Here is an 11,906-nt window from a genome sequence, read left to right on the forward strand (position 1 = left end):
GCATCACAGCAATACACAAGTCACCGCAGCCCAAGAAACTGACAGCCGTGTGGTGTATGTGATCTGGTGGACTCCTTGCAGGAGTACTAGGAAGCCTTACTGAAATCAGGCCACGTCTAAAAAGCAGTCCAGTCTTAAGAATGAGAGTTCTTTAATAACCACAAGAAGCGTGTGATCTGTTGCAGAACGATGACTGTGTGCATCTAGTCAATGCCACCTTGGAGAGTGGGTCTGAAGGGCTGGTCCAAGTTTTTCCTAGGGGCAGAGGCACTGTCCACTGAGGTTGGCATCCCAGGGTAGTTTATCAGGATGAGTTCTTGGCAGCACAGCTGAGAATGTGGCTGAACACGGCTGCTCTACACCCCAAGGCTGGCTCCTGTCTTCTCTTCCAGTCCCCCATCCCAACAAGGAGGAGAGACTATGCCAAGGTCACTGTGCTGAGCCTGCCACATATAAACTGGCAGGCTCATTTCAATTCCCTAAAACATGTCACTTCCCCATAGCACCAACTTCAAGGCTACCAAATAAAATATGGCCCACCAATTAACACAGCAAATGGAAAGCTGGTCACCGGGTTCCGGTCACACCCAAGGAAAAGGTGAGGTCTGTGGAATGCCACCAGATAATTCCCTTCTAGGAAGGGTACAACAGTATCTCTCCTGGACAAACTGTTTCCTCTTCGATTTTTCTAATGTTCAGGGAAAATGTATAGCTCTCAGGACATATGCCTCATAAGGTAAAGCTTAATCCCAACCCATGTACAGTCCCATTTTTATAAAGACTGACTTCTGCAAACCATGATGGTTATTCAAATATCCACATACATTCCCATATAGATAAATTTCATTTATTATGAGAGGCGTTATTATCCTCCAAGTGTGGACGAGGAAGATCCTGTCTTAGAAGCTTCACAAGCTGATTTCCCCCCCTTATGTTGGGAGTATTTTGTGCATACCTGTTCAAAATATAATTTCTAATGATTTTAAAAGAGCCTTCGGACTAGAGCTAGTTTCCCTTGGTGAGTCTCTGAAAGATGGGAAACAATTAACCTAGGGACAGGAAGATCAATACGAAGCCTGTCTCTAGAAACTAGAGTCATTTGATAGTCCATTTCCAAGGCCTGCAGCTGCCTAAATTACCTCAATAATATAATAGTCGGCTTGCCATGACAGCTACTCACCTCTCACAGCATTTGGGAAGGCCCCAAACATCAAAGTTTGCCACTTTCCCTTGGTAGCAAAGGGCTTCTTTATTTAGCTTTTTACAAAATACCCAAGGTGGAAACAGCTGAGGTACAGTTTTCAAAATCACACACCTATTTGTTCCTTTAATCTTGAAAATGAGCATCCTAATAAGCAATCCACTGGGTGATGGGTGCTGAACATTATTTCCCCCACCCTAAATAATTTCTAATTTGTAATTCAAAGATTCATATTGTTCAGTGTCTTCCCAGTGAAGCAAGACCTTAGTTGTAACACATCACTGTTTAGTTATTCTGTATGTCAGCTGGAGAGTACTGTATCTCCCAAGGCATCTAGCTGATAAACCATGTCAACCAACATAAATTCTAAATCCCGAGGCAAAGGCAGCTTCTATCTATTTTTCCAGTTCTGGACATCTAAAATATAAAATAAATACCTGCCAGATGATCATGAAAAGGTATATCCCAGCCACTCTCTGAAAGGAAGACTTGGGGTCAAACCAGCGAACATAGGTCCAGCTCGCCGGGGTAAACTGCAGTACGGCTCTTTTGATTTTCCCAGTGGTGGTATGAATGTCCCTGTAAGAAGAGAAGGGCTCCCATGAAAATCCAGAGATAAGTGAGGGGAAAAAAAGACAAAGAAAAAACGGCACATTGATGTCTTTATAGCCAATGCTGAGAACAAAAAGAAGTCTTTCTATTTGAAGTGTCTAACAATGGTCTCGCTGTTCACAGGTGAGGTGGTGAGAGACACTCTCCATGGGGACTCACAGGATGACAGGTACGGCACACACTGTCCTGGCTGTCAGAAGGCAGGTGGCTGTGGGAAGGGTCTTTCTTCATTTGTGAACTGGTGACAAGCTGAGGGGCATTAAAGATGATACCCTAGAGGCAGCTCAGGAACATCGTGGGTGTCCCCAAGGCTGACGGTCCCCAAATGACAGAGAACTGGCTTCATATTCCTAAGACTTCTATTGTGTTGCTCAGTTGGTTCTAACTCATCTTGACCCATAAGGCAGAGCAGAACTGCCCATAGGGTTTCTAAGGCTATAATCTTTCCAGGAGCAGAGGCACTGGTAGTTTCTAACCAGTAACCATTTGGTTAGCAACTGAGTGCTGGACCATTGCGCCGCTAGGGCTCCTTATTCCCGTTTGCCCATGGTATTTCTTTACCCTATTTACTTCCTAGAGAAATGAAGTGTGGTTTTCAACCTTTCTTAGTTTTAATCCCAGAAATCATACAATTAAAATTCTCATCTCCCCCTGACAACAATAAACAGCCCCACAATTTACAAATGGAGGGATTTTGGCTCACTAAGAGCAGCTGGCTGATGGAGGCTCACCCTGCAGGCTGCAGTGCTGGATGCAGACTCGAGCCCTCATACGAGCTCAGGGGAGCTGAAATCCAATGACCTGCTGGTGAATAACTAACTGGACAAGATGCTTTAACTCCACAAGATTCCTATCAATGACCTTTAGGTATTAAGGAGTCTCTGGGTGGTGTAAACAGCTAAACAGTTAGCACTTGGCTGCTAACAGAAAGGTTGTTGGTTCAAGTCCACCCACACGCACCTTGGAAGAAAGGTCTTGCAGTCTACTTGGAAAATCCTAAGGTCCACAGTCCTACTCTGACAGACATGGGATCACCTGTGAGTCAGCGTCAACTCAGGGACAGCTGGTTGGTTACTGTATCAGGCACTGAAGTCAGAAGTGCTGAAGGCACAAGTCTGAGCAGGTCGGGGCTGGTTCCTGTCCTAAGAGACTGTAGATTCTCATGGAGGGAGGGTTTGGGAAATGGAAGTAAGACAGCAGGTTTGTTCTTTCGTGCCCCACCCTATCCCTCAACAAGCATATACTGAGACAATACGGCAGCAAGAAGATCTGCTGTTATCATTGCAACAGAAAAACAGAGACTACCAAAAAACCAAAAATGACCATTCAGGACATGTCTAAAAATGGCAAAACTTAATGTAAAGTTGTCAGAGAAGAAAGACTGGAATATACAGATAACTGCATGATTAAGCATCAGAATACTTAATATTCATTTACATATTTATGTAATTTTAAAATAACAGTAAATATTTGATTTTCTTGGTGGTGTTTACGGCTTGGTAACATGGCAGAATGATTAGAACGCTGGGTTGGAAGCATAAATACAGGAAAACGGGGAAGTACTATGACAGCGTTCACACAGCCAGCCAGCCTGGGTGCAGCAATAGAATTTACTGCTTACTAGCTGTTGTGTCCGTCGGTAAATGATCAAATCTAAGGTGCACCTGACCCAAGCTATAGTATTCAGTATTTTCAATCGCCTCATATGCATGTGAAAGTTGAACAATGAATAAGGATGACCACAGACGAACTGATGCATTTGAGTTGTGGTATTGGAGAAGAATATTGAAAGTGCCAGGAATTGCCAGAAAAGCAATTTGTGTTGGAAGAAGTATAGCCAGAATGTTCTTTGGAAGTTTGGAAGTCAGGATGGCGAGACTTGGCCTCTCATACTTTGGACATGTTATCAAGAGGGACCAGCTGTACCTGGAAAGGGACATTATAGAGTCGAGGGTCATTGAAAAAAGCAAGACCCCCAACAAGACTGGCTCAGTGACAGCAGCAATGGGCTCAAGCATAACAACAATGGTAATGATGGCACAGGACCGGGCACAGTGTTTCCTTCTGTTGTACATGGGGTTGCTAGGAGTCGGCCATTAACTGGACAGCACCTAACAACAACAACAAAAGGAAAAGAAGAACACTGTCTACTGCTGGTTATGTGCTGTGGAGTCGGTTCCTACTCATAGCAACCCTGTATAGGGTTTCCGAGGCTATAAACCTTTACGTGAGCAGAAAGCCTCATCTTTCTCCTGCAGAACAGCTGGTAGTTTTGAACTGCTGACCTTACAGTTTGCAGCCCAATTCGTAACCACTATGCTACCAGAGATCCTTACTGTCTACTTCTAGGAATGATGTAAGGATTAAATGAGATAATACTTCTTACAAAGTTTGCTTGGGGTAATACCTAGTTAAGACACTGTTCTTGATACATATCTGCTATCTTAAATATAGGGAAAAAAGTATCCTTCCAAATCAGTGGACAAAGCAAGACTTACTTATTAAAGGGTCTGGGGAAATAGCTTATTCATTAGCAAAAGCACTGTGAACTCTCCCCCCTCACACCATTTGAACCTGGAACAAAATTGAGATAGGGTAAGTAAAAGTTGTTTGTGATAAAAAATAAATTATCAAAATAGAAGAAAAATCGACATTCATCCACACAAAAAAATGGAAAGCTTTTAAAGTTCCAATGAAAACCATACCCATAAACAAAAAAGGAGAAATGACAAATTGGAAAAATAAAGTCACACTTAGGAGAAATCAATATCCTTAATCTATAAAAGCAGTGACGAGACAGAACTCCAGCATCACACAATTCTATGTGTGAAATAACTGACAAAGGTTTACAACTAAGTACCAAGGAACTGTGAAATGGATACGTGTCTACATTATGGTACCATTACATATTAATGCAATCTAATTCTAAAATTTATTTTTTTTTAAATCAGCGATGCACACAAAGATGTATGTTCAAGAAAGTTCCTTCTTCATAAAAACAGTAACTCTAAAACAACTAAATGATCATACAAGAGAGCTAGCTAGAACCATCTCTGGTTTACCCATACATTGAGATATTGAAAAGGCCCTTTAAAATCATATATTCAAAGAATACTTAATGATGTAGGAAATCCTTTTGTGTGAAATAAAGAATAATGGTCGTGTCTGCTGTGTGAATGACACTTTCAGAAGATCCAAAATGACAAAAATACTGAAAATTCAGTTTTAGACAATAGTGACTTTGATTAACACTCCTATAGTTCTTTTCCTTTTTATTCTAATCATTGGTGAAGTTGAAAATCAAGTTCAACAAGGCAAGTTAAAGCAATGGCATAGGGAAGCGCTGTCCTCTATGGAAGCCCAGAGGAAGGACATACAACTCATCTAGGGAGACAGAGAGGGCTCACAGAAGAGGGGACAAGGGAATGAGTCAGGAAAGAAGGGCTGAATCAGCCTAGCCCCAGGGGACACAGGCCAATCACAGGTACAGAGAGAATATAGGTACACCCTCAGAACCTCACCTGCCTGGGAGGAAGTGGAGAAAGGGACCTGTGAATGCTTACTTTATCCTACAAACAATGAGCTACCACCCCAGACGACTGGCACACTGCACCTGACATTCCCAAAAAGATCCTTTAGCAAAGGTGTGAAAAGACCTGGAGGGGTTAACCTGGAGCCAGATAATTCTGTGGTGAGACCATAGAGAAAACACAGAGGAGATAGACTGGGAAAATATTTTAGAATCAAGAGAGGGCTACCCACTGCCATCAAGTTGATTCTGATTCATAGTGACCTTATACGGTAGAGAACGGCTCTTTTGGGATTCTGAGACTGTAAATTTTTATGGGAACTACTCCCAATGAGTAGTTGGGAGGTGTGAACCACCCACCTTGCAGTTAGTAGTGCCACACTTAACCCACTGTACCACCAGGGTTCCTTGAAGAGGGTGTTGTTAAGTCCCTGTGCATATGGGCTTAGATGGAAGATAATGGCAAGTGATGTTGAACTTTGTGAATGAATGCCAGAAATTAGGTTTGTAACTGTTGGTGAGTTAGAGTGACTGCTGTGTAATTTATTCCTTTTTAGAAAAGGCGCCAAAATGCACAAATCTGTATTTTGCTAATGCATATAAACATGTTGTAGGTATTAAGTGCCCTCGAGTAGGTTACAAGGCATAGCAATCCTGTATAGGATTTCCAAGGAGTGACTGATGAGCCTGAACCACCAACCTTACAGTCCTATGCATTAACTTGCAGCACCACACCAAGACACCAAATAAACATACATTATGGAAAACTGTAAGGAGTTCTGGAAGCGTTGTGGTTACGAATCGGGCTGTGAACCGCAAGGTCATCAGTTTGAAACTACCAGCTGTTCCGTGGGAGAAAGATGAGTCTTTCTACTCCCGTAAAGATTTACAGCCTTGGAAACCCTGTACAGGGTCGCTATGGGTTGGAACCGACTCCAAGGCACATCACCACCACATCACCATGGAAAACTGTGACTAATGTCTAAAAACAGACAACTCACTTGAAGCTTGCCCAGTGGTAAGTCCTCATCTCTAAGAACCGGCAAACAACCATGCCCAACCAGATGCCTCCGCCATTACACAATAGGATGTCCAGGATGACTTGATCCCACCAGCACTCGGCAAAATTTGGCAGAAGATGCATGAAGAAAAGCTAGGGACACAGAAAAGAACAATGGTTGTAATTAAAAAAACAAATAAATAAAAAGGGGTGCCATGCAAAAAGATCATTTCTCCCTTTACAGCACAGTTTCGGAAGAAGCTGTTGACATTTTGTTTTTTTGTAATGCGTTAAAAGAAACAAGGTCTACCAAAGGGTCAACAATTTCTTAAAAGAAAAGATGAGACGCTAAGAGGGGAGAGAAAGGAACAGCACAATTAAAGAGAATGCTGACATACTGTGTTAAATGTCACCACTGTCACTGAACAACAATTTATATGGAGACTGTCCAATGTGAACATAACCTGCTGTGTCAACTGTCACCAAAAACTCAGTAAAATATAATTTAAAAAAACAAAAACAAAAAAGAGGGTCTGTAATCAGATTCCTCTTTTGAATATTGCTGATGGACTGTAACTAATACCACGGCAAGCAGCTCTTCTTTTTTTCCTAAGGGGCTTTTAATAAATGATGGGCCCTCTGTTGATACACTGGAGGTATCAATTCATTATTTACCTCGGATAAAGAGAACACGACAAGGAGCTGGGGGAGAGAAAAGTTTTTCATATCTGACAGCACTGTATAGTCCTCCAAATCTGCAGTTTAAGAATTCAAGTTGTGCATTTTTAGAAATGTTCCTTAGATATTTAGGTACAACAGTGGATTAATCATCAAAGCAGAAAGGTCAAATCTTAATGACATGATGTAGAGAAAGTGACAGCTTAACAGAAAATCTCACAAATGACCAGTTCACACCAGCAACCATCATTTATTAAGCGACAAAATGTTCTTGATGTCCAGCGGTGGGGTCTAATGTTTACCAGCTTACCACAGCCACAAATGAAGGAGCCTGGGGCTAGGGTTTCAGTGGCAATGTAAATGAAGTACAGTGAGGAGAAAGAATCAGAAAGGCTTCCAGAAGGGAGAATGGTGGAGTGGGATTCTAAAGGACAGGGAGACTGTTTTCAAACAGCCCTGGTGGCGCAATGGATAAGTACTCAGCTGCTAACCAAATGTAACATTACATCCTAAAAAACCATCTGTGGTGCTCCTACTCTATCATACAGGGTCACTGATTCAGAACTGACTCGCCCGCAAATTACAGCAACATGATGGGTTTCAAGAGGGAGCAATGAAGATGAGGATATTCTAGATTGGAGACACAGTACAAAGAAGGGTGCACCAGAAATCTCTTATAGAAATCCTTTTGTCTGAAATAGAGAGTACTGGCCATGTCTACTGTGTGAATGTCCACTTTCAGAAGGTCTGAAAATACAAAGATGATGCTAAGACGTTCTCTGGGACAAAGCACCCCCATAATTATAAACCTCTGACGTAATGTAGTAAATACTACAGAGATAAAACTATATGCATGGAAGCACTTCATAACTATAAAACAATACACACATGCAATCTTTATTAAGTCCACCTTCTGCCTCTAAGGCAGAGAAATGCATATGATGGCTTTGGGTTATATTCTCACCGAGGTGTATTCCCTGGTTCCACATCTAGGATGGTACACTGGCCAGGAAAGGACCGTCAGGGACGCCCATGACACTTAGTATAAAGTGAAGCCAAGCTGAACTAGGTAAGTGAGTGGGCTGTGGAGGATGTGCCTGAAGAGGACCTACATAGATCCTGGGGCAAGATGAGCTCTGAGAGCGGACCACACGCGTCATTCATTCACTAAGACTCTTGGAACATCTACCAGGTACATGAAATTTCAAAAAGCTTATGGGGAAAATGGAATTCAAAGACAAAGGAATTTTCCCACCAATTTTTTGAAGCCCCTTTGTATAAGGCAGCGTACTACAAAAATAGAATATGCAGGCCTGGTTGGTCCCTGCCCTCCTTAGGCATGAAGGAGAGAGATTCACTAAATATCCAAATTGTCATGCAAAGGGTAAGGTGAGTAAACATGGACACAACAGTCCAGGGTCACAGGAAGCTATCCAGATGAAGTGTGATAAACTGACTCTTTTTTAAATTTTATTTTTCATTTATTTGATGATTTGTTATTGTTCATATGCACAGCAAGAACATACGCCCATTCAATTGCTAAATGTAAAATTCAGTGATATTGATTATATTCAAGGTATGCACCCATTCTCATCCTCCTTTGTCAAAATGTTTCTGACCCTTAACATAAACTCCCTGCCCCCTAAGTTCTTTGTCTAATCTTTCTGAGTTGCTATTTTGTCAAGTTGTCAGTCCCATCCCATAAAAATAGCTCTTAAAAGAACACAATGCTCAAGGCAGACATTCTTTACTAATTAAGCTAAATATTTCTTGGTTCTAAAAAAACTTCAGGGGCTATTTTGAGTTTAAGGCTTAGAGGTTATCTGAGGGTAATAGTACGTTGAACTCTGAAAGATGAGCAGGTTAACAGAGGAGAGGACAAGGTAGAAAGAGAAGAGCTGGTGAAAAGAATACAAACTCTTTAGCAAGAATAAATAATAAAAGAATGAAGAAATCCAAGCTGGCCAAAGAATAGAGACTGGATAGATAGGGTCTCAGATAAAGCTAGAGAGGTGGGAAGGGACAGGTGCATAGGGCCTTGTAGGCTAACTTTGATGCTTGGATTTCATCTTATGAGCAAGAGAAAACACTAAAGAGTTTTTAGGAGACACACGATCAGGTGACCTGAAAAGGATCACTTTGGCAATATAGTTGAGGGAGGAGATAAGGAACTCAGATTTGAGAGATGAGAGTGTATAAATGAGAGGGTCCAGACCCAGGGAACAGGGGATTGAAAATGCTTAGATGGAAGGTAAACCTGTTCACAGAAGAGTCTGTAGAGCATGGTTGCTGCAGGATGTCCAGTCTGTAGTATAAGTGAAGAGGAAGCAAGGGAGGCAAGAAAGGTGACAGTCAGAAAGATGCTTGGAATTCACTGAGGCAGAACGCAGCATAGGACTTCACATCAGGAGTGAAGCACATCCAGAACCCAACCTTGGCTCACTTCTGAGGGCTGGTTCTCACAAGTGTACAATGGGAACATTCCCTGCCTTTTCTAATTTACTGTGGGGATTATATCAATATCAGTGAAATGCTGGGCACCCAATAGAAGCTATGCCTAACTGGAACATGCCTCTAAGCTATGCTCAGAGCAATGACTGGTATCAAGTAACAGACTGTGAACGTGGCCACAGGGAAGGATTATTAAGAGAATAGTTCTTCAAGAAAATGTCTCTTTCGTAAAATTAAATGAGACAAACTTGGACCACAGAAATGATGGAGCGACATAGAAAAGCTGCTTCTCAGCTCCACGTCCATCGTCCTGGATGTCGCTGTAATTCGTAAACACCACAATCCTGTCTCTTTCAAGTTGGAGACTAGTTAGTACGTAAGTCTACCTACTTCTAAATTGATAGCATTGCTATTTATTTGTCTTGGGATACTTATAGATTGTTTCTCTTTATGACGTACAGCGTGCCTCAATCCTGCTGATGCTTTTGTTTTTGTGGTGACCTTTAGTCTTCTGGATTAGTAGCAAGAAATTAAGCAATTTTTGTTGTTGTTATTCAGTGAGTAAGCAACTGAAACAATTTCATTTTCAATGTCTCTGAATAATAAAGATACTGTTAACTCTTCGTACATGGAGGGGATTGAAATCATTGTAATGAAGCAAAGCATATGATTTGCTGAAGGTACAACTGATGATCTGCTCTGTAAACTTTCACTCAATTCACAATGAAGGGTTTTTTTTTTTTAATTATAACATGTTAAACAGAAAAACAAAGGCTTGTGAGACAAAAGCACACCTTATTAAGTTAACAAGGAATGAGTTAAAAAACAACCACCACCACCAAGGTGTAAACTATTCTTATGGAAGAATTTTAAAAGATTTTGTATGGCAGGGGCTGGAGGACGAATTAACTGACTGATGACTGAGAAGACTGTCTTCTTCCTACGTAAAAGCTGTTCATACTGTAGTGTCTGAGTCATCCCCAAAGTCCCCCCATCATTCCTTACCTCAGTGAGCTCCCAGGTAATACTGATTGTCCAGCAGAGACCGTAACTACGGATCAACAAGGCCTTCATGGCCCAGCCCCAGAAATGACCAAATGCAAAGATATCAAAATGGCTGACAATTCTCTCCCAGGTAATAACGTGGCAGTTCACAGCATACTCCTATTTCAAATAAAAAAACAACAATTATCCACCTGATTCCACAATGTTGGCAGTAAATGAAAAGCCTCGTACATATGACAACTAATACATATCTCATTCAATTTTTAAAAAACTTTAACAACTGAAGATTCTTAAGAAAAAATGAACAGGTATTAAGAGTCCTGGTGTGGTGCTGTAGGATACCCTAAACCAAAAGGTCTGTGGTTCAAACCCACTAGTCACTTCTCAGAAACCCTATACAGGGTCACTATGAGTTGTACCTGACTTGACAGCACTTAACACATTAGAGTTTATGAATCAAAATTATTAGCTTATATGAGGATACTTCAAAAAGTATGTGGGGGAAATGGAATGGAAAGCTAATGGAATTTTTCCATGAACTTTTGGAAGCCCCTTCATGTGAAGAAGTCCTCAGTGTTGAGGGACATGTGGAAAATTCCCCTAAGAAATTAAAATGTGACTTAGAGAACAGGGCGTACCACACTAGCTACTCTACAAGTTGAAAACAGCCTCAGTCTTTGCCTTGCGTGGCAAGAAAGAATTAGCCTGCTTCAGCACTTTGGGGGCTATAACTGTGACATTCAGATATCCCTGGGGTGTCAAATTCCTAAGGAAACTTGATGCCAATAATCAATTCAACCTTCTCACATGGGCAGATCAACAGAGACCCACCAGCAAATCCAACTACAAGTCAGTTTACTTCAGAATGTGACAAGAGAGTTGTGGGGAAAAGATCTCTGTTTCCATTTCTATTTCACCAGGTTGCTGAGAGGTTCAACCATATCCTTGAAACACAGTAAAATGGAAAACTAGAGGTTTGGGAGTCAGAAAGGCCTCCCAGCTTACACTCTGAGCACAATACCTGTCCATTTTCCGCTCTCAATTCCTGGCATGTGTGTCAGTAAGATGCTCAGCACAGTGTCCGGAGAGAGCAGATACTCAACAGTCAGTAACTCCTCATTTGTTGCCGTCCATTGCCCTGACTCATGGTGACCCCGTGTAACCAGAAGGAAACATTCCCTGGTCCTATGCCCTCTTCAGGATTGATTATACCTTTAGTCTCTTGTGGTGGTCGCTGTGTCAATGCCCCTCATCGAGAATTCCTCTTGTTTGCACTGACCCTTTCTCTACTAGTAAAGCAACCATTATCAGCCTCTTTCTTTCTTTTTTTTTATTAAATGTTTATATTTTGGATTGAGTGAAAGTTTACAGGGCACATCATCAGCTTCACATTCAACCATTCATATAGCTTGTTTCATTACATTGATTAT

General features: G+C 41.5%; 1 protein-coding gene across 1 annotated transcript in view; it reads right to left on the reverse strand.

The window, feature by feature from the left end:
- PTDSS1 (phosphatidylserine synthase 1) overlaps positions 1-11,906 on the reverse strand; it is a 67,906-nt gene that overhangs the window by 28,050 nt on the left and 27,950 nt on the right. The window contains exons 5-7 of the mRNA XM_006859200.1: positions 10,477-10,635; positions 6,344-6,495; positions 1,639-1,780 (exon numbers count right to left, since the gene is read on the reverse strand). Coding sequence (XP_006859262.1) covers positions 1,639-1,780; positions 6,344-6,495; positions 10,477-10,635 — 453 coding nt within the window. The remainder of the gene's footprint in view (positions 1-1,638; positions 1,781-6,343; positions 6,496-10,476; positions 10,636-11,906) is intronic.

The sequence above is a fragment of the Chrysochloris asiatica genome, unplaced genomic scaffold, assembly GCF_000296735.1.
Source record: "Chrysochloris asiatica unplaced genomic scaffold, ChrAsi1.0 scaffold00031, whole genome shotgun sequence".
In the NCBI taxonomy this organism is placed as follows: Eukaryota; Metazoa; Chordata; class Mammalia; order Afrosoricida; family Chrysochloridae; genus Chrysochloris; species Chrysochloris asiatica.